The following is a 27838-nucleotide window of genomic DNA, read 5'->3' on the forward strand; positions in this document are numbered from 1 at the left end:
ATCATTTGTGTGTGATTTCTTGAATAGCAAGTTCTGTAATTGTCCTAGTTGAGATGTTACACATTCAGTGGCTTGGAGAAAGTATTCACACTTGATCTTTTGTCTACATTTTGCAACATCAAAACCTCAAATTCATAAGTCGAATATGCATTCTGATGAGGCAGATGGTACCTTTCTGAAAACATTTTTCATTTTTTATTAATGGTCTGATGTGATATTTTTATTTTAAAAGTTGTGTTTCTTTAGCCAGAAGTGGAAAATAATCATAATACACCAAAATACATTCTTTCAAACATCCATCTGTGTATAATTTATGTGTTTCACTTAGTGATAAAGTTCCTGAAAATATTGGATTTTCCAATAATATTCTAGTTTATTGAACGGATCTGTAAAGCTGTATAGAATTGAAGTTTTAAGTTATGTTTTTAATGGATAAAATTTTAATATCATCACCTTCCTAAAATATTGACCCTCCAAAATATTGGAGAAAAACAGGTGGTGATTTTTTTTTCTTTTTTGCCAAAATAATTTTTTTGGGGGGAAAAAAAAATTATGATTTAGGCAGTTATTATAGGAAGGTGATCATATGTGCTGTGCTGCTTTTACTCTGCTAACTCTAAATAAAATCCAGTCCAACAAATGGATTTTTACTAGGGAGAAGTTCTTTAGACATTTACAGCAGGATTGGTTTATAAAACTAAAAACACTGAGGACAAAGGACAAGTTTCTGAGTTTCAAAAGTTGAAAATGTTCACATTTCATTTTAAACCTCAGAAAATCTCAAAATGTAAACCCTCAAATTTCAGACGTTTTTTTTGTAAAGAATGTCTGAGATTAATCTCAAAATTTGAGGGTTTCTTTTTTCCCTAGTGGATTCCCAACTTTTCAAACTCAGAAATTTCAGTGTTTTTTCTAGAAAATTTCTGAGACTGATTTAAAAAATTTGATGTGTTTTTCAGTGGAAATTTGCTCCTCAATGGCCTTAACGTGCCGTTGAACCATTTTCCACACTTCAAGCATTTCAGTGGGACTTTAACATCTGGCACAAGCATCTGCTGCAGAGCTGCAAAGGAAAAAGTCAGGAAGCAAACAACGCACTTTAATAGTTGCACCTTTTATTATAAAAAATATGTACAAAGATGCTACAATGTTTTTTGATATAAAAATGCATACATTTTACAAAGATAATTACGTCTTTGAAGTTCTAGCTCCTATTCAGACTAGAGTGACATCCTTCAGGAGTGTTGTGGTAAGGTATTCAGCGTGTTGTAATACTGTATTTTAATCAATACATTTCATTTGCCTGAGTTCATGTTTTATTCACCATAAGAAGCAATTTGGGAAGAAAAAAAGGAAAAAAGAAAAAATGGTTTTTGTTTTTCTACAGATTTGGAGAAAGAACTGTTTGCATAATGGAATTTAAGGACATTTGAGTAGTTATATGGTCATTATGAAACATATGACAGAGCTGCATAGTAACTTTATTATTAACCCGGTTATTATTGTTTTTTTTACTAATAGTCATAAAAATTAGGAATAAATAGGTACTGCATTTAAAACCGGGAAAATAATTTTTTTCCTCGATAAATACAATTTCACCGGGCCTGGTGGTTGAATTGATACGTCAATATGGCATGTCTGTACCTAGATAAAATAAATACAATAAATAAACAATAAATTAGATGGGTTAACACAGAGGATTCCTCATTTGTAGCAACAAATGAGGAAAAAAAAAAAAGAAAATATGGCTTCTCGATGCAGTTTTCCCCCAGATGCTTTAGGAAAAAGAGAGAGAGGAAAAAAAAAAAGCTGCTTCTTACCATTATTGGGTCTGTATTAAAAGCGCAGCAGCCAAACTACTTCATTTGTCACTTGGATACTGTAAACTGAAAAAAAAAAAAAAAAAAAAAAAAAAAAAACTCCTGAGCCACGTCTGGTTTGGTGGCTGGAAGTGAGTTCCTGCTCTGTGGTGAAGCTTCAGCAGAAATGAAAGAGCGGCGCGTCGACAGTCCACGGGAAGACACCGTCTCCAGTCCGGCTACATTAAAACCTTTAAAAACCGCTTGGGACAGAAAATAAGGATATCAAATGATGCTCGCAAAATCCCCCCTCCCACACCCATCCCCTGACCAATCCCAGCAAGCCGTATAATGCAAAAAAATATATTTCTATATACACATACGTACATTTACATATAATCCATTCATAACTGCTCAAATCTCTAGGAAAATATGCATTGATTCATAGATTTGGATTTACAATTTGTTCTGTTTCGGTGCATGTAGTGTGGCGAGTTGTTCCTTGGTCCATGTAACAATAAATAGAGCTGGACGTAAAAAAAGGCAAGAGTCGGACCAGAAGGAGCTAGAACGAGACGGAAACGACAGGACGTCAGAATGCATCGCGGTGTAGGTAATTATCTTTGCCTTCTCACAGACAGTCGCAGGTTTTGGACATTTCTTAACCCTCCCGCGGTCTTAGCACGACGCACAAGAGGATGTTGGCGGTTGGAGAGAGGGGAAGGGAAAGGGATAAAAGATTTAAAAAAAACTCTCAAAAGCACACGGGGGTCAGTGTGACCCCCACGTGTGACAATGTAAAAAAAGCTTGTGGCATCCAAATGACCCAGTTTCTTAAGACCGCGGGAGGGTTTGACAAAGCGGGACGCTAACTTTGCTCCCTGGCCATGTAAAAACCCAAAAGTCATTCACTCCTCTACAGTCTGAAAGCGGACCTTCTCCATGATTACCCCCCACCCCCTCGCTCCCCACCTTGTTCCCAAAACCTGGAAGGATCTGTAACATCACCACCAACACGCACATTGTGCTGTGCATAGTCTGGGATCGCTTTCAGGAGCCCACGATGATCTCCATGATGTGGTCCAGTTCGTTGAGGTCGGACCTGCAGGTGGCGCTGGAGCTCAGCGCCGTCGGCCCGTGAGAGGACAGGCTCTCCAGCAGGTCGTAAGGCCCCATTTTGGGGGTGCTCTGCATGCCCGTCAGCACCGTGTCCAGGTCGTAGTAGGACGGGTCCACGTCAGAGAACAGCTCCTCCAGTGCCGGGTCGGGAGGCGGCGCCGGGTGCTTGATCTCAAAAGTCCCGAAGACCTGCTCCCCTGTCCTGGAGTCCGCTCTCAGGTGGTGCCGCTCAGCGTCCTCGCCTTCCGACGCGCACTCCTCGCTGTCCTCCTCCTCGTCCTCGTCGCAGTCGGCGTCCTCCTCGTCGTCCTCCCAGCAGGGCCCCATCCCGAATGGCCCCGCCAGGTAGGATGCCGAGGACAGCTGAGGTGAGACGGGCGACAGGGACGACATGGCGACCTCCGCCTCGGCGTCCCCGTCCATCACCACCTCCTCTGAGTGGTAGCCCTCCTCCAGCCCGGACACGGAGAAGGGTTTGGGGCTCTGGCCGGCCTGCGCCGCCGCCGCCGCCGCCTCAGTCTGTCTGCACAGCACCTCGGTGGCCACCAGGCGGTCCGCGGGGCACTGAGCAGCCGCAAGGGCCTGGGTCATGATCTGCCAGGTGCCGTCCTGGGTCATCTCCTCCTGGATCTGCCGCACTGTGTTGGCGATGAGCACCGAGCGGCACAGGTTGGGCTCCACCAGCATGTGGCAGAGCTGCAGCTTGATCAGTGACATGTCAAGCAGCGACTGCCGCTGCAGGCTGTAGGATGACGACAGTGTCCGGGCCACAGCGGGGGACGGGGCTGGGGGGGCTGAGGGGCCCTGATCACCGCCACCGCCGCCACCACACACCGCCTCCTCTCCTGAGTCGGAGAACTTGCGCTTGGTGCCCTTCGGGAACATGATGTCTCACTGCTGCGGGAAGGGAGGGAAGAAAACGCAGAGTGAGAACTACTGACAGGAACTCATTAGGGACAAATTCACAACCACAAAGTGTTTCAGAGTTGCACTAGCTAATATAAGTGAGGAGAAAACTGTGCTTTGAAAAAAAAATAGTCACACCTCTTGACTTTTTCACACTTTATCATGTTACTGTCATAAACCTCAGAGTTTTAGTGGGATTTACTGGGAGCAGAACAGAACTGAACTGAAAACAATGAAGAAAAGTTTAAAAATTATGCATTTGTATTCAGCACCACCAGTCAATACTTTCCCTCCAAATATAGCTGCAATTCTTTAGTGGTTCGTCTCAAACAACTTTGAACATCTAGACGAGGGATGCACGACATCAACCCCAGATTCATCATATCTGAGGTTCATGCTAATTTATTCTACGGTATCTCTATCTCTATCTGCCGATATTAACCATTTAAAATATTTGTATTGGACCAATAAATAAATCTGGGCCGATATTAACGACCGATATTTAATTCCATTTGTTGCCGTCTGTGTCTGGAGGGCTGATGGAGGTTGGTGATGTCGCATTTGCTTGGTCGTGTGAAAGCGATAGTGATGCAGCAAAGGATTGTGGGGAGTAAGTGGTGAAGTCAGTACTGTAGTTGTTTTTTTTCAAGGTGTCAAAATGGTAGGGAAGTCTAAATCTAAAGTGCAAATATCAGTTATCGGGTCTAACAGCAGTATTGATATCGGATACTCATATCGGCCCAGACTGGACATCATCACATCCCTGATCTAGAGATCAAAGTTCTCGTCATAACTTCTTCACAAAGTAGTCTCACCTCCGTCAGACTGATTCATGAGCAAATTTTAACTCAAATTTTCAAACGTTTTTTTCTTTAAATTTTGGTGTGGACTTTGACTAAGCCATTCTAAATCATGTATATACTTCAATCCATTACACTGTAACTCGCTATGTTTACAGTTGTCCAGTCTCCTCCAGGATTACCTTACATTATATTATTAATCTTAATATAAGTTAAGCTATTTTAACTACTTCAGGTTCCATGAGAACATTAAAGGGCGTCATTATAGTACAACTGGTCTACTAAATGTCACTGGTGAACTGAAGTGTCCATTTTGATAATGGAGTCAGTTTTTGTGTTTGACAGCTTGTAGCAATAATTGTGGGGGGAAAAAAACATCACACATTCTTGCAATAGCTTAAAATGTTGTGATAAAAGTTGAAAATCTAACACTACATCCCACCCTGAACACATCGCTTCTGCTGTGAAACATAGTGGTGACAGAGTAATGAAGAGGGGACGATTTTCTTTAGTGTAGGGGAGACTGGTCAGAAAGAAAACCCTGTTAAAGGGGCGGTGTTATGCATTTTCCAGGCATATAGTGACACATGGTGGCTTTTTTCCAGCACATCCCAAATGTTACTTTCAACTGTTATGAAATATATATACTTGACTTAAAAGAAATATGACTTCGTATCTTGATGCCTTGAAATTGGGCCTCTGTCCCTTTAAGAAGCTCCTGTTCTTTCTGACACTTCAGGAAGTCATCACAACATGGCTTCTCCATCATGCTGCTTACAGCCGTTCTTAGGGAGAGAAGTAGTTCATCTACCAAACTCTGGAGCTATGGGTAAAAAGGCAGAGCTTTGTATTCAGGCTCCCCAAACGGTTGCCGTGGGATATTCAAGAATTCCTCAAACACGCATGAAAGAATCAAAGCAACATACTAGGTATGTTTTGATGAGGGAATAATAATAAAACATGATGTAAAGCCCAAAGACTGTCAATTTTACATAACACTAACCCTTTAAGACTGCAAAAATCTTGAAACTGGAGTAGATTTTCATTTGGAAAACACTATTATTTTCATCATACTTTACAATTTTGCCCTACTTTGCCTTGCTCTTTCACATTAAATCCCAATAAAACACTTTAAAAGGGGAAAAAACCTGTAAAGTTCAAGGGGTGTGATTACTTTCATGAGGTACTGCAAGTGTCATGTAATTACTCAAATTAGTGACAGATGTAATGAGGTTAGAGTGGTGTAGTAATATCTGTGTGGACAGGAAGAAATCTGCTTAAAGCAGTTGTGACATTACAAATAACCAGCAAAAAAAAAAAAAGAAAAAAAGAAGCTGCAACTCTGAACTACAGTGATAATAAGTAAATGGTTGGGTTTGGGATTTCCTTAAAAGTTTGCTATACCTTTCCTGTTGAGAGGCACAGGCAATAGCAATGCAGCTTGGTCCCAGCTGCAGCGCTTCAAGTACTTTTGTACGCGCGACAAGCAGCTTTTGTTCAGCACCATTTCTGCCCATTTTAGGCCAGTCTGAAGCAAGACTCCTGCTGGGCGGAACAACCACACTTTTAACAGACCGCTGAGCCACCGAAAATAGCATGGTTACCGACTAAATGCGGACGCTGCATCAAAATAAGCACAGACTACAGAGAGCTTTGTCAGTAAACACAAACAGCACTCAGGTTACAAGTATCAGTGAAATGATACTGGTTCACATGGCAACCTGTGATCAAGAAAAAACAAAAAAAAAGTATATATCTGCTGATCAATACGGTGCGTCAAATCAGTAAAATGACAGAACATGAAAAATAAAGACATTTGTAATTTATTGTATAACACACCACTGTGACTCAGTGATATTTACAAGGGGAATCAGATTTCCAGGCCTACACACGCAAAGACTTTAAAACTAGTAGAACAAGATTTTCACTTTCTCTTCATTGAGGAGGGGGTGGAAAGGGAGAGAGAGAGAGAGAGACAGAGAAAGAAAAAAAGTCAACTTCCTTGTTGAAATACCACTTCAACACATTTCTTTACAAGAAGAAATCAACACTGTCCAATAATAATTTTTAAAAAAGCCATCTGACATGATGGAATCAAACAGAAGGCTGAGCGCTGAGCTGCATTTTAGTTTTCCAGACTGAAAAACAGTGTCCAGCTGCGTCTCCTCTGTAAAAACCTGTGGGTAGGGCATTTAGGTCAATGAAGCCACTTGTGCTAATGTTCCATTCTTGATGTTTTTTTATGGTTATTTAAAAAAAAGTAACATATTTCTGAATAAAATCGCATGTTATAGAAAAAGAACAGCAGATGAACTTTCTTTGGAAAGCAAAGTGAAACTAAAACGCTCTACAAACGCTCTCATGGTAACAGTCACAATTCTGTGCCAGGCGGCACGCTCTTTCTTCCTTTAAATGTTAATTATAGGATGCCACGATTCTGCTATTAAGCAAACACCTCAAATTAAAACAATATACAAGAAAATATGGAATTAGAGACTAATTTCTTCTCACAAACCACAAACTTTCACTCTAATTACACCAATAAAAGGGATACACACAGTATGAAAAACAATATCACTGTGTTACACTGATCAGGTGAGTGAGCCAAATCAGCAATATTTCAAGTTATAATTAGAGATGCACCCAGAAATCAGCTGGTGACTATAGCACTTTTTTTCATTAGCTTTTCTGTAATCAATAGGTTATTTTCCAGTCAAAAACTCAAAAAAAAACTTTTCCCCCCCTCCAAATCAGTGACCTCAACATACCTAAGCACAACCAGTTTGCACTAACAACCAGCCCCGTTTAGTCCGCTTTATTCAAACTCCAGTCCGTGAGCCTAGAAAGTCTGGTTTGTTTGGGGAGGTGTGAATGAGTGATCGACCTCTGATGCAGACCAAAAAAATGCTAACTTTGGTCCGCCTAAAAGCTTAGGTCTCGGTTTGGTTGAAGTGAAGTCTGGTGCAGTTTGAATGCATATGTGAACGCCAAGCAGACCGGAGAACACTCCACACGTGCTATAGCACAGGGCATTCTGGGTAAATACAACTGAAAAACAGAAGAAAGGGCTTACATTTTTGTTTATATTTCACGAAGAAGGAAGTTGCGCTCCGTGTCTTCTTTAGAGGTTTTCATATTTGTTTCCTTCAATGGTTCCTGGTGCAGCGCCACCACAGGTGAGGAGGTGAACAGAATTTTTCAAAGATTTGATTCGTTTGACGCAGTGAACAGCAGCAGCTGAAAATGTAACAAATGCTGCAGTTTCGGTTCCCAATCAAACTAAGTCTACCGGACTGTAAAGTGGACACACTTACTCTGGGAAAAGAATGCCAATATTAGTTCTTCTCAATATTAGTGAAGCACTCAAAAACTAAATAAGGAGTAAAGATGTAAAAGGATTCAGAAACAATTATTTTTGTCTGTCACCTGCGTTTTACATTTAGTAATGCCAACCACAATATGGCAACGAACATACGATGCTAAAGTATGCCTGAAGTATTAACTCAAAATCTCTCTCACTCTCTCACACACACACACACACAGTGGGATGTCACTGCTGCTGCCGATATAAATAATTAATGCTGGCACATGGCAAGAAGGTACAGCTCTTAAAGAGAACTACACAAAGCTTTAAAAAAAACAATCAGAATTCAGCCACAGCTCTGTGATTGGTGCATCTCTAGTTATAATCTATTTACATCAATGGCTCCAACATACACAGAAAAGCCTTTTGAGTCCTTCCTTGCCTAAAATGACATTTCCTGGCAATAGACAAGATTAGGATAAAAGTCATTTAAAAAGATAACCAGAGAGCTAAAACACAAACAGTGAGAAAATAATCATACATGTGTTAGCAAAATATGGCAACAATGTGTGTGAGAAATTAAAACAGAAATCACAGACAGCCAGGAAGTCACGTTGCTAAAGTTGCCATGACTCTTAAAATGCACTTCCGGTGGTTTGTACCACATTAAATCAGCCCCACATGTATTACTGTTAAAACTCTCTCAGCTATCAGTTTCTATTGCTAACACTATCTTGGAAACTGACAACAATTAAATCCCTCCGACTAACTAAATTTGACTTTTGATATATTTTGGATTTTTATCTGTATAATTCTAAAATGGTCCTAATGCCAAAGCAACTCAATAAAAATTGCTCTCGCTTTTCATAAAGGTTCCATAAATATTAAATTGTGTTGTAAAGGAACCTGTTTAAAAAAGTCTAGATTCTTAATATCAAAAAGTTTAGTTTAGCAACGAAAGCAAATTGAAACAGATGCTAACTTAGTGCTAGCACAGGCTAACTGTTAGCTAGGGACAATACTTTTGGAGTCTTTACTCATGCATAGTCAGTAAGAGTGTGATGTCAGCAAGATGGATGATGTCTTTATTATTCATGTCTTTCACACAACAACCATAATCAGAGCTACTTCCTGTCTTACTTCAAAATAAGAGTCCCAACTCTCAGGGGGTGAAGTTTAAGGCACTGACTTTGAAACTGGGGGGGGTTGATAATAGCTTTGATTAAGACAGCAACTAGATTGCACTTTGCGCTAGATTGCATTTTAATATCACAAGATGACATGGTAGAAGACATACATATAGCCTTATTTTGTTGTTCTAATACAACAAATTCAGAAAAAATATAAAATACTCAATTTTGTTTTCTGCGCCCCGACTGCAAACCAAAAATGATAAAAATTTGACCAGCCAACACAGGTGTTTTAATGCCAATTTTCTCTATTTTTAATTAGAGCTAAATTGTTACAGAGAAATTAAAATGTTTTTTCAATGTAAAATATTAAATTGAACACAAGGTATTTGTTTTTTAATTGTTTTTTTTAATTGAAATTATAACCTTTATTCAAATTGGACTTTGGTACACTCAAAGCAGTTTTAACTAATTTGTTAGACTTAGTTAAACAAATTAACTAAGTTTGTACTACTTTTAGTACAACTCAGAATGGACTACATTTTACAGTATTTTATTTCAATCGAAAACAAAATACTTAAATCTCAGAGCCTTCATTACATTAAACTAGAAAAACCCTTTAAGTTTTGGAGCTATAATGATTTACACCTCCCATTCAGGACTACTTTAATTTTAATTAAATACTGATTGCTAATTTTAGCAAATCATTTTGTTTTTTTAAACATTGAGTTGATTATTTTGGCTCAAATGAAAAACGTTTGGACTCTGGTGTCTTGGCAGCAACATTTATGGTGTCCAAACTCTTTTTTGGCATTTAAATTTGCAGTTCATTAAGAGGATTCTACCATTGAGGATACTGAAAGCAAGACTGGTAAAGACACTTCCAGACAAACTTATTATGTTAAATATATTTCACGTCCAAAGAAAAAACACAAAGCAGTTGCACATAGTTTTTTAATCTCTACCTCTGTTACATTGCATAGGCTCCACTACAAATGCCTAATTTGGGTGGCTGAGATCAAGATAATTAACATGACAGTTTCATTAACATTTATTTTAGTACCATCTTCATATAAGTGATTTATATACAACTGAGGTTACTTCACGAAAGATTTTAACTGTTTAACCCTAAAATGGAGACTTGTATCGCACTCTCGCTGTATCCGGAACTTGTTTGAACAACACATATAGCGCTTGATTTTGATAATAGCAGGTCAGTGATGCTTGGATTTGTCACCAACAGCATTATACGGCTTAGAATGTAAACACTAAAGTGTTTGTCGTCTACCGCTTTGGGGCCAAACAAAATACAGCCTCGCTTTACGTCAATGGCTCCTCGCCCGGCCCATCCCCCACCTCACTCTGAAAAACCAGCACTTTCGTATACCGCTGTATCGCTTGAATAAACGAGATTTTGAATACGGCAACTAAAGTGCTTTCTCATTTCCCTGTTGTTGTTGTTGTTTTCTTAACGAATAACCGAATAAAAGCCAGTAGAGGTTAATATAGGAACATTTGAGAGCTGCTGGCCGTGACTGCCGCATGCTTTGTCTTTCCAGCATCAGAGCCACCGAGCGACAATGAGGCCATTTTGCGCTGGGAGCTAACAGCCGGCTAGCTAGCCTACGGTTCTGAACCGGGCTCACTGAGTGCTTCCAAGCTAACTGTTCGCTCACATTGTAAACAAGTTATCTACACGGAGTTGTGAAATTCTTGGCTTACGCCTAGTTTCATTTCGCAAATAAACGCTCCAAAGCACAACACTAGGAAGCGGAAAGCTAATAAGCTAAAAGCGCCCACCCACCCATCCTCCTCGGTCCTTCCTCCTTTCTGGCCGAAAACAAGAGTTTTCGCCGCGACTGGGCTGTAAAGTTCCTAAAAAATAACAGCCGTTCACCCCAGTGCCTGCTTAAAAACACCGCTGCCGGTGGTTGGGTAGCCGTACTCACCTCGTGTTTGTGTTATTTTATTCCCGTCTCGGTCATAGGATCGACGGCAGAGAAAGCGGAGATCAGGTTCAGATGAGATCATTCATGCCACGGCTTCAAAAACTGAAGTACCTCCGTCCTGCTGCTGCTGCTGCTGCTGCGGAGCGGACGGCAGGAGGGAGAGAAAGGAGGGGGAGGGGAGCCGACAAAAGCCAGCCATATGCCTGGGATTCCTCTCTAATGATTTCTCCCTGCTTTTCTCCTCGACTGACGCTTTTAACAAACAATCGAAAGCCGACTGTTATTTTTTTTTTGCTTTGTTTTGTGTAGTGTAGTGTTTAAAGCCATGTATTGAGTCATTTTAGCTGTCTTTGCTCATTTGAATCAGTTTCCACTGCGATTGTAACCACTTAACATTTAGAAAACATTAGTGAAGAGCCGTACATATATCATGTAGTCATAAGTTATAAAATATTCTTCCCGGTAAATGTATTCACACGACCGATGTTTTTTACATTCCATCATAACTATAAGTAGAAAATAGTAAGTAATTTTTAAATGAAAAACAAAAGCACGAGATTATCCCTTTTGTAATCATTGAAAACATGAAACATGGGTATGCATTTATTTTCATACCCCTATTTTCTGGTACCACTAAATGATTTCAGTTTATTCAATTGCTTTCAGAAGCAGTTCACCACTTTGGTCGCATGGAGCACTGTTCACCTCATCAAACTCAATTGAAAGAAAAGTACAACAAATCTATAAAATATGACTTCAAAGAAATTTGGCTTGTCGCTTAATGCCTTGAAATTGGGTCTGTTTCTTTAATAACTCCTGTTCTTTCTGAAGCTCAGTCTTCAGGAAGTCATCACTACATCTCTCCTCTTTTAGCCCTTTAACAACGTTTTTACCAGTGAGAAGTAGCTAGTAGGAGGTGTTTGCCAGTTGCTGCTGGCTAGTCTGAAGGAGCTGAATGATGTGCAGGGGACGGCTGCTCTGTAAGGCGGAGGCTTGGAAACTGCAGCTCCGAGCTGCACCGCGAAGGTGTTGCCAGCTTCAACCAGCTGAATGGAGATTCAAGGCAACACTCCAGTTATCTTTTTTGATGAGGAAATATCATTATAACATGATGTAAAGCTCAAAAAGTCAATTTCACATAATACTGCGGGTTTAAAAAAAACAACAACAAAAAACATCTGTTACAAATAGTCTAGGTTCAGCTCATTGTCTTTATTAAAATATAACCCTTAAAAATACAGTTTTGCAAGAAATACTTAAATCAGTGATTCTTGAGAATAGGGACAAAACAGGTCCTATGGATAAAGCATGAAATTTGAATAAAATATACACAAAATATATTTTTTTCAAATATCTAACTAAACTAACCTGGGTCATGTGAGCACAACAATGTATATTTTTCTTTTTTTTTGCTGAATATTTTTTATTTTAAACATTGTAGTCGGTGGATGATGCCTGTAAAAGCCCTTGTCCAGGAGCAGAACTCAACACATTCTTATAGTTTAAAACAATTAAAGAAATACTAAAATTATATATTATGACAATTAAGTATAAGTAGTCATATAAATAATTATAAAAGTATCGATAAATTGAAATAAAAATAATTTTTAGATATTTTCCAACTCCGTTGAAATTTGTCCTTAGTTTTTGTCAACACCGTCAGAAATGAAAAGAATGTAAAAAAATCAGGCATTATTGGGGGGCACCAGAACTTCTGAGGACCCCATGACGTCGTCTTTTCTCTTCCTTTGCTAACATGGCTAGTTAGCTCCGGTTAGCTTAAGTTATTCTTTAGTTTTTTCTTCTGTTTTATTCCTAAGTTGTTTGTCACAACCATGATGTGTCAACTCCATAACTGACAATTTACAAAACTTTGATGAAATTTTGCGAAATAAAAGCTTAATTTTGGTAAACTGTAAAGATTTCATGGACCTGATGAGCTACAATATGGCCTCCTTCAGAATAACATCATATAAATTGAGGTAGTTTGGCATTTCGTCAACTCCGTCAGTTTTTCTGACTCTTTCAGTGAAATTGTTGTCAAATCTCACTTAATTGTGCAACTAATTCGTTTTAATGTATTTTACATGAATTGCATTACTTCACATGTACCAAGTTTTTCATTTTACTCACTAGTTTGTCACCACCTTCAGTTCTGTGTCAACTCGTCATGCACTGACAACTCCATCAGATGGACTTTTTCTTGTTTTTTGTTTTAAATAATATTTATTTTATTTCTTGAGAAGCATTTGTCTGTAAATTGAGTAAAAATATCACTAATGGGGTATTTTAAAAATCATTTTAGATTTATTTTTGTCAGATGGTGATGACAAAGTTCTGGGTCAGGTCGATTAAAAATGTAATTTAAAAAAAAAAATTCGCAACTAGGAGCCTGTACCTTAGCATCTTCATATTTTCTAAACATTATTTGTCATATTTGCATACATAAGGTTGAGAAATAATTTTTAAAAAATATGGGAAAATTAAAACCCATTTTGTCCCTATTCTCAAGAATCACTGAAATACAAAAATTATACAAATCAATATAGTTATTCACTATTTACATTGTGCTGAACACTTTGAGGTATAGAACAAACTTCAAAGAAGGATCTTTGAACGATTAAACATGCAGATGTGTATCTCTAACAAGTCAAAACACAGCATCATGAAATGACAATTTGTTTGCAATATGTTAATTCAACACTACAAGCAGATCAAACATCACTCTGCTTTTCTGATGCCCAACTCTCCATTTCAGCCTGTGCTGCTTTATTGGAATAGCAACAATATTTGACCTTTCTTGACTAAAATAAATAAATAAAAACACTAAGAGTGACCTAGTGCTGTTACATGTCAATCTCAGATCTCAGAGCGTGGGCGGGGACTCCGCACCTGAGTCCACAGCTGGTCTTCTGCTTCTCAGAGCGCTCCTATAGACTAGCGGCAGCAGCACTCAGCAAACACCTGATGGAACTGAGCTCCTCATAGAACTACTTCTCAGAGCAACGCTCCTAAGAGAGGTTGTAAATGACATAATGGAGGAAGGTTGTTGTGATGACCTGCTGACGGCAGAGTGTCAGAAAGAGCCGGAGCTGCTTAAAGAGACAGAGGTCAATTTCAAGGTGTTAAAATGCAAAGTCCAATTTATTTTAAGTTATGCTCAACATATACTGCATTTTCATAGGCAAGTAAAGGTGACATAGTTACTTGATTGTGGAATAAAACGGTACTATTTGCCTGGAAAATATATAATATCACATTTTTAACATAAGTTTTTATGAGTTAAAATGCTCTCTGTCATTCATAACGTGTGAACAGGCAGACACCTAATGAAAACAGATTTTCTATTAGAAAGAATGAATAATGTTTATAAATCAGCTTCCAGTAAGGAGGAAGCTACTCAAGAAATATTCATGGTTTTAATTCTGGCAATTAAAATCACGTCCTAACAGAAAATTAATCTCGCTCCCACTTCCACCCACCGCCCACATACAGAAAAAGTATAAAACTGGATATAAGAAACCAGAGTGCTAATATCCAAAGTCTTACATTCCAGAAGCAAAATTACCGCTCATAAACACAACTTCCGGTAGTGTGTGTGTAGAGGAAGGAGGGGAACATTTTTTACCTCTTTCTACAAAGTTCCGTTTCGAGCATTTTCTATGTTCGGAGAATAAACGCAGGAGCACCGCCAGAGGTTTCTAGAAGCAGCAGCGTGCAGCGGACATTCACCGGCTGACTGACAGACAGCGAGACCTCCTGTTTTAGGCTTCGCCACGCTTTCAAAATTCTATTATAATTATTATTTATCTGTACACATGGCGAAGTGGGGAGAAGGAGACCCTCGCTGGATCGTTGAGGAGAGAGCCGATGCGACGAATGTCAACAATTGGCACTGGTGAGACAACATGAAAGGGCACTTACTGCCAGTTAGCTTGAAGCTGATGCTAACCGCACGCTTCGAGGTGGTTTTTCCTTCCAAACAGCAATTGTATCGCATTCTTACAGTCAGGAGAGATTGTTACTCCCGTAATTAACTAAAGCAAAACGTTCTAGTTAGCAGTAAAGCTTTTGCTAATGTTGTTCAAGTTAGCGTCACATGTAGCTACCGAGGCTTTCCATTAGCTGTTCACCAAAGCTAAAGCTGTGTCTGTTTCAGTTACATTCAGTATGCTATGTAGCTACGGAGCCAGTTTGACCATATTGGTTATGCTCATAATGTAACTCCAGACTGCAATGTGACCATAAATTCTACACAGTTTGTGGAAAATATGACTTTTTTTTTACCCTCCTTTTATTATTTCGAAGAACAATCTGATGTATCCCACTGCTTACCCTCACTTTTGATCTTCGAATAGATAATTACCTTTCATCTGTTAGTGAAATCCCTTGCAGTGATTTATCTCTATGGAGAACCACATTGTTGTTTTTATGAACCAGTTCATTTTTATTGCATTTGAAAATCAATACATCAATTAATGCTCTTAGATTTTCCTAGTCAGTGGCTCATAAATTTTGTGTTAGCAAAAATTTCTGAAGTACAAACTATTTGATCTAAAACAAATCATAAAATGAATTTTACATGATGCCAAGATCACGCTTGTAGTTTTAAATTTAAAAGTTACATTTTTAATTTCCTTTGCCCCAATCTACACTAAATTGTGACAAGCTGTGACTCCAAAATCTCATAAAATTGTTTAATATATTGCCCTAAAATGTTCAACAGGTGATCTTAGAATGAGCTCCCCTTTTGCAGCTAAAAGGGGACTATTACGAGCTAATAGACTCGTAATAGTCAATTTATTCAGGTAAAAGATCATATTTGTTACTGTGAAATATATTTCTACTATCAAAGGCAGTCAAACTGATGCGACTTCCAAGTTCTCGGGTGCAAAAATGTTCAGAGGTCAAGAGAAAAGATTTTAACCCTCTAATCATGACTACAGATTGTCAGTCTGCTCAACATGGTGTCTCCTTTTTTTAAAATCTTCAGGACTGAAAGAGATGCAACAAACTGGTCTTCAGATAAGCTGAAGTCTCTGTTGCTTGGGCTGAGCGTGGAGGATGACGAGGGAGCGTGTGAAGTGACGGAAGTCAGCAAGTTGGAAGGAGAGGCCTCGATTAACAACCGCAAAGGGAAACTTATTTTCTTCTATGAATGGAACCTAAAAGCGACCTGGACTGGTGAGTGGAAAGCAGGGTTTGAACTGAGAATGACACGCAGCTTCGCCGTTTGTCGACTTAAAGTGACATGAATCATCCTTTGTCCTTTGCTATTCTGTCGAAAATAAAAATAAAACATTTCAGTCTCCTTAAGGAATAAGAAGAGCTTTTTATGTTGCATGTATTTTTTAAAAATTAAAAGTTTTGCCTCTTGATGCATCACAAAGTAGATTTTATTTTCTACCCATCCCTAGTGGCCACATGTTTAATAATTTTCATTCAGCTCTTTTTCAAGACTCCTTTCTTTTCCCCTGTAATCACATGTGAAACTGTATTTTAACAGAAACTTTACAAAACGACCAACTCATGAACGAACTCTGTGATTTACAAAGATTGAACATTTTTTAGACTTGCACTGGCTGACCAGTAGGTGGCAGTGTCTGTAGTGATGGCAGCCTTTGGACTCATTTTGTGTGGCCCTGACCAACAGCTCAAGAATGGTTAAAAGTTAGCTTTTCCCCTTAGCAAATAGTTCAGATGCAGAATTAAACTTTTTTTTTTAGGGAGTGGAGGAGTTTACTATAAAAATCGACATCTTACAATTATTTTAGTAATCGATTATTCTGATGATTATTTGAATAATCTGATTTTTTAAAAAGGCACATTTATAGCTTTTTCTTTTAACCACTGAAGCCTACTTTTTAATGAAAATACATTAAAATATGCAAGCAACAAAATAATTAAATTCTTTTTTTTTCTTTTTTTTTTTTTAAATAAGAAAATACACATTTTAATGCATACAATGCAATAACATAGTTAATCTGAACCGGGTGAAGCTAAAACTGGTATTTGAGGAGGTCTGGGTAGAAACGATTTACAGACAAAGGGATTTTTTTTTAATCTTAAATGCAAAACGCATATTTTGTACAGTTTTGGCGTAATCACTGCTCTTTTTTTCAGCAAATTAACTTTTGTAAGTTTGTTTACTTTTTTAAGTTATCACTTACTAAAGTAATTTTTGATTATTTCAGTAATCAATTAATTATGATTAATTCAGGTAATCGTGATTAATCATGATTAATCCAAGTAATTGTGATTATCATGATTAAAATAGTTGTGATTAATCAGAAAAGTTGTTTCACCACCTGTCTTCTTACAAGGAAAATGTTATCCACAACATTATTAGTCATGTTTTTTTTTTTTGTTTTTTTTTTTTGTTCATTTCATTTGAAGCAGTTCCACAAACATCCAAAAGAATTCAAGTCAGGTTTTCACTCAAAAACTGACTTGAATTTGATGGGGAGGGGGGTTTTGTTTGTTTTGTTTTTTTTACAGGAAAGTCAAAAACCGGAGTAAAATACAAAGGTTCAATCGAAGTTCCAAACTTGTCTGATGAGAATGACATGGAGGATCTGGATGTAAGTCAGATGGTTGATTTAATGATCCTGACTGCGTGGTGGTGGTGGAGCGACGCACTGAATCATGTCCCTGTGATCCGCTTCCTCAGATCTCCATCTCGCTGAACAAGGACGAGCCCGACACACCCCTGGTCCACCTGATGAAAACTAAAGGAGCAGAGAAAATCCGGGAGGCTCTGGGGAGTTATGTGGGCTTTTTGAAAACAGGTCTGTAAAGATCAGGGTAAACCATTCCCGACCCGAGTAGAACTTAAAACTAGCAATTTAATAAACACAAATGCTTTGGCTCTTTCAATAATTAAAAATAAAAAACTGTGTTGTTTTATTATTATTAATCTATTGTTTATAAAATTGCAGAATTCACGCAAGGGATGATCCTGCCTACCGCTAACGGCGTGGCCAAGCCTCAGTCAGCTTCTCAGTCCAAAGCCAAGCAGGACAAAACTCAGGTCTGTGTTTAAAGACGGCTGGATAAAACCCGGCGTTCGTGTCAAGTCGCGACGTAGAGCTAGACTGATTAGAATGCTGTGTTTTTTCAGGTTTCCTCAGGAAGTAGCACGGCAGCTCCCATCAACACTGGTGTCAAAATCCCCACCTGTAAATTCACCATCAGAGACACGTTTCTCACCTCACCAGCTGAACTCTACAGAGTCTTTCTCAACCAGGAGGTGAGTCTGTCCTGCTGCTTCCGATCCAGTTACCAAATTAGGCTCCGCGTCCATTTTCTCACCTGCAAATTCTCGCCTGCTTATTCTGTCTTATCTGACAAAGTTTTAGGCCTCATCCACACAAGAATGTTTTTTTGTTTTTTTTTTTGCCTCCCCATAAAGTAGTAATATTTTAAAGCGTTGTCGAGTATCAGTAACAATATGTATTTAAGTGTGAGATACTGGTGCAGAGTTGGCAAATAAGTTTGTAATTCAGCACATTAATGTCTGTCTTTAAAAATAAAAAAATAAAATAAAAAAAAGTTTTAAGTCAATTCACCACCATTCTTCTGTATCGGATTGGTATCGGCCGATACTAAACCTCAGATATTGGCATCGGAATTGAAAAAAGTGGATCGGCACATCCCTAAACAAAATGTCTGTTAAATTTTTGAGAGAAAAAAACCATCCCGAATTTTTGGACAGCAGAAATGCTTAGTTTCTGGAAACACTGATGTATTAGCCCAACCTGCCTTAAGAGGAATATTGAATCTAAACAAAACAATGTGTTCATATTACAATCAAACAAATGTGCATTACAAGTTGAAGTTGTAGAGTAGATTTACTTAAAGAAAGAAAATTAAAGCGTATAGAATTTAAAAGAAAAGTAAAATTCAGCATATGTTAAAAAAAAAAAAAAAGCCGTCTTCCAACATGCATACCTACATGTCGCGTATGTAGCCTAAATTACTGTATTTTCCACAAATTGCATTTCTCAGAGGAAGGAACATGAGTTTTACTTCATCCTGATCCTTTGAGCAACTTGTTTTTCTTTTGTCAAATTTTTATCTTTATTTTTGCTCAAATAAAATAAAGAAATAAAGTGACTTATAACTAACAACAATGGTGTTCAAGTTAGCGTCACATGCCTTCAGCAGTTGCAAGAAGTTCTCCAGAAGACTCCACTCTCAGTTTTTGTTCACCATCTGTTTTTTTTTTTCTTTTTTTTCTTTGAGTCTACTGGTCATTTTGTGTGAAGGCTTTAGGCACATGTTTCATTCTTCTTGTTTAGTGCCACTAACAGGTGTGCGGGAGTTAAAAAGAAAAAATAATAATTTTGGGCCATTTTGGGTGTTTCTGTGTGAAAGAAAACATTTCTGAAAACGGTCCTGTGTGAACACGAGAGTTTTTGAAAACGCCAATCCGTTTTAGGGAAGGAAAAAAAGGAAAAAAAAAATGTTCCCGTCTGTGTTAGTGGACAAATGTCCATCTTGGTGGACAATAAATTTTTTTGTTAATCCATCTAGCTTGAGGCCACGATGTCACAGTGTGGTATCTTTGGGTGTGCAGATGGTCCAGGCATTCACACGCAGTCCTGCGACAGTGGACGGAGAGAGGGGTGGAAAGTTTCGCCTGCTAGAAGGAAACGTCTTTGGGGAATTCACAGAGCTGGTGAGGCCGACGTTTCCAAAAACTTCACTGAAAACTCCTGTTTTATTTGAGGTATAATGTACAACACATGTAGAAAATGGTTGAAGGCTAACAACAACAAATCCTCTCGCCATCAGGTACCCGATGAGAAAATAGTAATGAAGTGGAGGTTTAACAACTGGCCCTGTGGTAGGTTCTTTATATTTTATATTATTTTTTATGTTACAGAGAAGAACAGCTCATACACAGTCATGATTGACAGAGCTAAGATCCTCCCCTTGACTCTGATTGGTTGTTTTAGAGCTCAGTTTTTTATTTCTTTTATCAGATTCTGTCACAGCAACAGTTTTACATATTTTTTTCACAAATATATATATAAAAAAACATTGCATATAAAAATGTACTCCCTATGCAGAAGGTCTACTCAATATTTTTTTTTATTATTATTTTGTGGGGGTTTGAAAAATGAAAATTTTCCCACATTGTGAAGATTTTAATCACATTCCAGGTTTTTCTGTCTATATATATATATATATATATATATATTTTTTATTATTATTATTATTATTATTTTAATTTTGGAAACTGATTGCCTCTCTGCACCACAGAGCACTACGCCACCATCACCCTGATGTTCCTGGACCGGAGCAATGAGACGGAGCTGAAGGTGGAGTACCGAGGCGTCCCCAACAGCGAAGAGGAACAGACGAAAGACGGCTGGAAGAGATACTACTTTGAAGCTATCAAACAGACTTTTGGCTATGGAGCGCGACTTTTCTGAAGAAGCTGTACTGTAGGGTTTTTTTTTTTTTTTTTTTCTCCCCTCGCCCCCTCCAGCCCTCTTTTTTTTTTTTTTTTTTTTGACACAGAACAGCTTTACACTCGTAGGACGAGTTCATGAAACAAACAACTCCGTCACTGTACGTGTAAAAAAAATTTTAATCGCTGGAAATATTTAATTCTTGAGTTGTTTTTTCCCCATTGCTGTTCGGCTCGGTTCTTGAAAAGAGCGCAGGCAGACCGTGCCTTCCGGGGCCGGATAGAAAACGTGTCGGACGAAAGAGGAATCCGGTGAACCACTTCCAATTGGCGTCTGCTTCGGTTCACGAAGAAGCCAAAACACTTGAAAAACTGTTTATTTTGTATGCATTTTATCCATTTTGAGTCATTGTAGTAAAGTTGATTTGAACTAAGATGCATGTCTCATTTAAAGAATGTTGTTGGGGAGGGGTATGAGCTCAGACGGTGTGTATTACAGCCTCATCTGGTGAGATTGTGTTCATGTACATTACAGGACCAGCATCAGTGAGACTTGAAGCTGGAAGATTAAAACTGTTTGTCAGCGTCAGTTTTTTTTTCCAGAAAAAAAAAAAGCCTGTGACAGCTGCGTATGTTTGACCATATATGGCTTCAAAAATGTAAATATACAGTAAAAAATGCTCTAACAGAATTCCTCTATTTATTCTTCACTTCAGCCCAGTACTGTGTTTAAAGAAATAGTTTCTTGGAATAAACAAACTACTGTAAGCTCTTGCTTAGTTTTATTTACTTCCTGCCTTGAGTTATTTACAAGTTTCATTCAAAAAAAATATGTATTTACAAGTGCTTTAAAAATATTAAAAAGCAAGCACTTATAATTAACAAAGTCGGCAAAACAAAACGAAAAATCAATCATTTGAAGGCTACAGGGGTTAAACGGTTCATGATGCTAACCTCAAATCTGCAGGCAAGCTAAAAATGAAAAAAAAAAACAAAACACAAAATTTACATTTAACAGTGCAGACTTTCAAAGTATTCAAAACTATGCACACTCAAAATAAAAAAAAAAACTAGCAGAAATCTGTCCTGCATGGACGTTCTGTTCTTTACCAAAGCTCTGCATGTTGGTTCAGATTCAAACTGTTCCGTACATTCAATTTCTTCCCTCTTACTGTCCAAAAACAGATTGATGTAGGCTATTGAGAACAGAGTTTTTGTCTTGGTTTTTTTTTTGTTTTGTTTTGTTGAGTCACTCCAAAGCCTAATGACATGTGAACAGAAAAGATGTGCTGCTGGGAAGTCCACGTTATAAGCAGATGTAGACCTTCGACTCCTGAGGGGAGAAAAAAAAGATGAAGTAGTTACTAATTACCCCAATGTGCAATACCCTGGTATATCTACAGAGGGTGCATTTACTCAGATATGAATTCAGAGTGCCAATAAGAAAGGCATGAATATCATTAATTTTGGCCTTTTAATGAAGCATGTTTGATGTAAATATGTCTTAACTCTCAAAGATCACAGAGAACGCTCGCGCTTTTTGTAGCTGTGAGAAAAGTCGCAGAGATATTTCCCAGCCGGAGATTTGGCTGCTTGTCAGGAAATGTAAAATGTATTTAAATTTATTGTTTCCTGGCGAGGACACAACTATTCTGTTCCAACTGGACCAGGCAGACACACATCCAAACAGGTTTAGGAATAAATAAGATAGGCTAACAGTAAAGCCTCTGGAATGACCTCAACCCTATCAATTATTGGTGAGCTACGCTTAAAAAAACCATGCTGGAAAACGTATTAAGTATCGTCTTCTGTTTGTGATGAGAGCAGCGATGAAAAAAAATCCAAACAGAATTTGTCCAGAAGGTTGTTGATGGATACAGAAAGCATGTGACACAACATGCAAAGGGACATTTTTGTCCATCTAGCAGTAGTTGCTGTCAGAGGGTAGAGCAGCTCTACTTCAGCATATTTTTACTCAAGTAAAAGTGTAAAAGTCCAGGAATTTACTCAAGAGTAAAAAAAAGTATTCCATAAAAAAGGCTACTTAAGTAACTCATCTGATTTAATATCTTACAATGATGTCATCAGCCAGACAAAAGAAGACAGCTATGTGCAAGTTTGGGAAATTTAACAACTAATATTAAAACATTTACGCAAATATAATTAGAAAATAAGTTTTGAGCAGCAGAAATGTTTTTCCAAATCAATCTGTTTCTAATAGAAATCTTATGAAACCAGTACTTACATTATGAATAACATATGCTAGAATAGGGTAAAGTACTTCCAGACTATATTTGGTATTTACCTCAAATTCACTTTGACCTTCAAACATTAAAACAGCAAAGTCATAACTAGTTCTTCCTACACACCTATAAATATATCTGAGGATTTATAATTTGCTCTCCCAGGTGGAGCAAGGAAAAAAAAATCCACTATGACTATAAAATTCTGCCCCCTCCGTTTTGATTTTAGAATTCACTGAAGTCGTGTGCTGAACTACGATTCCACCCGAGAAGAAGAACTGTTCAAATTAACTATTAAAAGTCCAAAATCAACATGACAATCACACCCACGATGAGCGCATCTAAACTTTTCACTGGTCCTGTGTGTTTCACCAGACACCAATTCTACCTCCTTAGCTGTCGGTCGGGTGTGTGAGTGTTGCGTGTTCAGTAACCGGATATGTACACTTGAAACTGAGTCGGTGTCGTGTGGGCCGTGGCTCCTTTGGGGAACAGTCTCTCCTGCTCCAGATGGGTTTTTAGCAGCGACGTTGACCTTTTTGTTCCTTGAAAGACAATAAACTGCATAATGTTACATTTATGGTGAAAACAGATATTGGTTACTTTGCTTAGAAATCCACATTGACCACAAAACACTATTAAAGGGGCAGTATTATGTATTTTCCAGGGACATGGTGCTATTTTATATCATAATCAAGAAACTATATTACCTTATAAATATGACTTAAAAGAACTTTGACTTTGAAATTTAATGCCTTGAGTCTGAGCCAGTGTCTCTTTAGAAAATTCCTGCTCTTTCTGAAATGCCGCAGTCGGAAAGTCATCACAACATGGCTTCGCTAATAACCCTTTAACAACATATTTATCACGGAGAAGTAGCTTTTATGAGCTCAGCAGACGCGCAGTTCCACAAGATGTTTGCTAATTGCTGCTGGCTAGTCTGAAGGAGTTGTGCAGGGGAGGGGTACTCTGTGAAGCTGCAGCTTGGAAGCTGCAGCTCTGAGGAGGAGCTGCGCGTTTAAAGGGCCATTTCAGATATCAGAAATGTAACTGACCTTACCTGTGTATGGGAGGCCAAACACTCAAGCCTTGGTTGTCCTTCTGGGTTGCTGTAGACGTGGCTCCCTCTGCCAGGTCTTTGAGAAAATGAAACAATTTTTCTGACTCTATGCACTGCTTCCTGAGAAAAGAAAAGAAAAGAAAAGAAAAGAAAAGAAAAGAAAAGAAAAGAAAAGAAAAGAAAAGAAAAGAAAAGAAAAGAAAAGAAAGAAACACAAATGACTGCGTAGGTCACAAAATGCCCAAAACACAATATTTATGTATTAAAGATCATTTTTACTTTGTCTATAATCGTGGAGTTTTCACTCGCTGTAAGCCATGTTGTGTCAAAATGAACAGAAACAGACTCCTAACATGCATTCAGTCCGTGAATAATCAATCAATGTAATACATGGGTTTTGCTTTTTGAACCGAATTACTGAAATAAATACAATTTTCAAATCATATTCTAACTTACTGAGATGCACATGTGTGTATGTTTGTTTATTATACCCCCAAAATCCCATCCCACTGCTGATCTGGGATCAGTGTCACAGAACAACAGAGACACTCACATGTGAGCCACAGACACGATGTTGTTGAACTTCGCCTGAGTAATCAAGCAGGTTTTGGTCAGCAAAGACTTCAGGAACATCTCCAAAGCCCGGGCTGTTTGTTCCAGCTGAGGAATCCGCAAGCTCTACAGGAAAGATCTGTTTTTGTATTTTAACTCAACTCAAGATGTCTGAGATGTTACTCATTCATTTGTATTCAGGCAAATTTGAAATAAAACTAGAACAAATAAAGTTCAAAGTCATTCCACAGAAAGTGAAGGAAGAATTAGATTTATAAAAAAGAAACATGGGAGTATAGAATATGCAAAGAGACATACTCAAAAGAAAGTTTGGTCAGTTGTTTTATGTCTCATGTCTTTGCTGTGATGTCAGCAAAATGCGGCAGAGTAAGTTTCTTTTTAGGGTAGATTTCATTTTGATTGATTAACCACATACTAAATAAATGTTAAAAATACTTAAAATGAACATGAAATGTATTTTTATAGGTGAGGAACTATGTCTAAAGTGAGTTTGGTTGATTTTAAATATGGGTTTTTAACCACACAGTGCATCGTCGAGTAGTTCAGTTTGTTGTGTTGAGTCTGTCATTTATTTGACTTTAAAAACAAACAAAGTCAAAACAATAACTTGTAAGCTGTAGGGAGAAAGTATCATGCCTATCGCAGGTGAGGAAGCTTTTAAGTATCTGGACTACAACTCCCATCGCTTAGACGGGATGAAAGCCGATGCTCAGCTAAAGGACGTCTGAAAGATCAGTAAAACTGACAACTAAGTCAGTTTTCTTTTCTGCTTCTTTTTTTTGCCACAACTTGAAGGATACCGATGATCACCGGAACTGCCATCGCTATCCTCCCAACTTCTGTGTCCTTCTGCATGATTTTTTTGATTCGACCCTATAAATAATAACAAAGATTTAAGAAAAAAAAAAGAACAGTCTTCATACAAACCGTTAGTTTGTTGGAGCTCTGTTAAAAACAATTTTATGGTGAAATTGTTCAAATTAATGTGAATGTTAAGTTACATAACAATTGCCACCGGTATACTGACTGACACTGGACTCTAACTTGATCACGGATCGCATTTCTACTTGATTTCGTCCATGTAAATTACACAACAAATGCACCTAAATAGCGATCGAAACTAAGCCTACAAGTCAAAACTGCTGTTTATCGGAAACAATTGATTGCCTTATCACAGTCTGATTCTATATGCTAACAAGATTTCCGACAGATCCGGTAGTCCTTAAACACATCCCGTGCCCCTCTACTCCATGCTGCGTGTGCTAGCCATTAGCTGGTTTTGTTTGACTATAAACAGCTGATATTTAACACAGAGATAGCAGTACTCACAGGAGGAAACCGTACGTTGTATTTTCTCTTCTGTCCGGGCATTTTCGTCGCTGTAATTCCCGCTGTTTAGTCACATTTTTCATGTTTTTACAGCAGAGCGCTGCAGCATCCATTTGTTTACTTTTAGTAGGTAGAAAAGTGATGACAGTAAAAAAAAAAGTGATGTCAACATTTGACCCCCAGAGGCACCATGGCAACACCATGACATCGATCCGGTGATAATGAAAAACACATGAGGTGGAAACAAAACAAAACTAAAATAATAATAATAATAAAAGTTATTAAAATCACAATAGTTATTATTATTAAGATTATTATTGATGTGGTTGTTGCAGCAGTATGAAGCAATTAAAATGTTTAGATTACTTGTTCATTTTCTTGTTGAAGTCAAAATGTATTTAATTGTGAATTATTTAAAACACAAATGGGTGTGAAGATGGAAGTTTTATTTGTGGTTTTTTTTTAATAACAACATAAAAGCCAGATTTATTTTATTTAGAAGTACCAGAGTGAAGAGGACAGAAAACAAATGTACCACACTTTTGATATTTTTATTTATAAACAATATTGAAAGCCATGTATTATTTCCCTTGTAATTATTAACACTTACAGTTGAAAGCAGAAGTTTACGTACACCCTTTTTCTCACTGTCAGAAGTTCAACCAAACCAAATTTCTCTTGTTTTGGGTTTGTTAGAATCACCAAAATTGTTTCTATTTGCTAAATGCCACAATAATAAGAGAAAGGATATGCCAGAGATTTGTTTATTATTGCTTTCAAAATCAGAGGATTAGATAAAGAATGACAACTATCTCCTTAAACAACAAGGGAAAGCCTAGATGATGTTGTCATGGAAACTTTGGAAACTTCTAATAGGTTGACCGGCACATGTGAGTTAACTGGAGGTTCACCTATGGATGTATTTTAAGGCCACACCTCCAACACGCTGCTTTCTTGTTTGGCATCATGGGAAAGTCAAACAAAATGTCAAAAGAAATGTTTCCAGATGCTTGAAGGTGCAGTGTTAATCTGTTCAAACAATTATTTTCGAGTACAGACACGATGGGAATCATGGGAGCCATCGTAGCAGGAAGAAGGCGGATTCTGTGTCCCAGAGATAAACGGGTTTTGGTCAAAAATTTGCAAATTTACCCCAGAACAAAACCCAAAGACTTTGTGAAGAATGTTGCTGAAGGCAGAGTTACCACTCACAGTGAAACACTCACTGTATCAAACTGGACTGAAAGGCCACTCAAGCCGTTAGCCACAGAAATTCAAAAATGGGTGAGAAGCAGTGATTGATATGAGTCAGTCTAGAAAGATTTAAAAAAGCTAGTTAACCTCAGTGAGGAAAAAGAAAACATGGAACAGTGGTGAACCTTCCCTGGGGTGGCCAGCCTACCAAAATGACTGCAAAAGCTTATCGATCGCAACCTGAACAAGCACTCCAGGTCTCCTCCGTTCACATCAGTGTCCATGATCTGACAGTAAGAAAGAGACCAGCTAAAATGCCTTCAATATGAAATTCCAAAGTCAATACAACTGCTGACCAAAAAGTACACACAGACCAAGCTCACATTTACCAAAAAAAAAAATCCTGATGACCTCTTAGACTTTGCAGAAAATATTATGTGGAATGCTAAGACAAAAGTGTATTGCCTTGCCTTAAAGGGACAGTATTATGTGTTTTCTAGCCATATAGTATCCTTTTATAGTTCAATCAAGAAACTGTGTTACTTTCAATTGTTATAAAAATGCTGTATACATCTAATATGACTTAAGTTTGACTATATGCTTTAACATCTCTTTAACGGCTTGTTGGGCCTGTCTCTTTAAAATTTCAAACTCTTCCTGAAACTACGCCTTCAGGAAGTCATCACCACATGGCTCATTTATTAACCCCATAACAACATTTCTACCAGCATTCCACAGAGAAATAGGTTTTATAGCAAACTCAACAAATGAGGAATTCCATCAGGTGTTTGCTAATTACTGCTGGCTAGTCTGAAGGAGCTGAGGGGGCAGGAAGGGAGGAGGTTCAAAGCTTGAAGGCTTGGAAACTGCAGCTTTGAGGAGGAGCTTCGTCATCGAAGGCGGAGCTTGGTCCACCCAGGGGTTTTGCACAGCTGAGTGGTTGCTTTAGAGATTAAAGCATTTCTCAAACATGCAGAAAAGAATCAAGGAAACACTCCAGGTATGTTTTTGATG

At 38.1% G+C, this 27838-nt stretch overlaps 3 protein-coding genes across 5 annotated transcripts; 1 reads left to right on the top strand and 2 right to left on the bottom strand.

Moving 5' to 3' along the window:
- Positions 1-1098: 1098 nt before the first annotated feature.
- On the bottom strand, positions 1099-11557 carry cdca4 (cell division cycle associated 4). Of its 3 annotated transcripts, XM_088002521.1 has the most exons (3): positions 11008-11557; positions 6029-6166; positions 1099-3815 (listed from the first exon to the last, which is right to left on the bottom strand). In XM_088002521.1, exon 3 carries the CDS (start codon positions 3801-3803, stop codon positions 2850-2852), a length of 954 nt encoding a protein of 317 aa, XP_087858647.1. In that variant the 5' UTR covers positions 3804-3815; positions 6029-6166; positions 11008-11557; the 3' UTR covers positions 1099-2849. The 3 variants fall into 3 exon arrangements, with proteins under 3 accessions (XP_087858647.1, XP_014848100.1, XP_014848097.1); XM_014992614.2 differs by lacking the exon at positions 6029-6166 and having other exon boundaries at positions 1099-3812; positions 11008-11555; XM_014992611.2 differs by lacking the exon at positions 6029-6166 and having other exon boundaries at positions 11008-11516.
- Positions 11558-14676: 3119 nt separating this feature from the next.
- Positions 14677-21193, top strand: LOC106921136 (activator of 90 kDa heat shock protein ATPase homolog 1-like). The gene is made up of 9 exons (XM_014992615.2): positions 14677-14905; positions 16001-16191; positions 17506-17588; positions 17678-17795; positions 17946-18037; positions 18128-18256; positions 19586-19687; positions 19804-19855; positions 20275-21193. The coding sequence occupies exons 1-9, from the start codon at positions 14826-14828 to the stop codon at positions 20445-20447; spliced, it is 1020 nt and encodes a 339-aa protein (XP_014848101.2). The 5' UTR covers positions 14677-14825; the 3' UTR covers positions 20448-21193.
- LOC106910645 (dr1-associated corepressor) lies at positions 21191-25813 on the bottom strand. The gene is made up of 6 exons (XM_014992619.2): positions 25631-25813; positions 25102-25174; positions 24282-24375; positions 23729-23848; positions 23114-23213; positions 21191-21758 (listed from the first exon to the last, which is right to left on the bottom strand). The coding sequence occupies exons 1-6, from the start codon at positions 25670-25672 to the stop codon at positions 21732-21734; spliced, it is 456 nt and encodes a 151-aa protein (XP_014848105.1). The 5' UTR covers positions 25673-25813; the 3' UTR covers positions 21191-21731.
- Between the last annotated feature and the right edge of the window lie 2025 nt (positions 25814-27838).

Source organism: Poecilia mexicana, unplaced genomic scaffold, assembly GCF_051168715.1.
Source record: "Poecilia mexicana isolate PSO_F unplaced genomic scaffold, ASM5116871v1 scaffold_22, whole genome shotgun sequence".
Lineage (NCBI taxonomy): Eukaryota > Metazoa > Chordata > Actinopteri > Cyprinodontiformes > Poeciliidae > Poecilia > Poecilia mexicana.

Coding starts and splice junctions, on each gene's coding strand:
- cdca4 (XM_088002521.1), bottom strand. CDS start 3,803: ATGTTCCCGAAGGGCACCAAGCGCAAGTTCTCCGACTCAGGAGAGGAG.
- LOC106921136 (XM_014992615.2), top strand. CDS start 14,826: ATGGCGAAGTGGGGAGAAGGAGACCCTCGCTGGATCGTTGAGGAGAGA. Junction 14,906..16,000: donor AATGTCAACAATTGGCACTG/GTGAGACAACAT, acceptor TAAAATCTTCAG/GACTGAAAGAGATGCAACAA. Junction 18,038..18,127: donor CCAAGCAGGACAAAACTCAG/GTCTGTGTTTAA, acceptor GTGTTTTTTCAG/GTTTCCTCAGGAAGTAGCAC.
- LOC106910645 (XM_014992619.2), bottom strand. CDS start 25,672: ATGCCCGGACAGAAGAGAAAATACAACGTACGGTTTCCTCCT. Junction 25,175..25,630: donor ACAACGTACGGTTTCCTCCT/GTGAGTACTGCT, acceptor TATTATTTATAG/GGTCGAATCAAAAAAATCAT. Junction 23,849..24,281: donor ATCGTGTCTGTGGCTCACAT/GTGAGTGTCTCT, acceptor TTCTTTTCTCAG/GAAGCAGTGCATAGAGTCAG.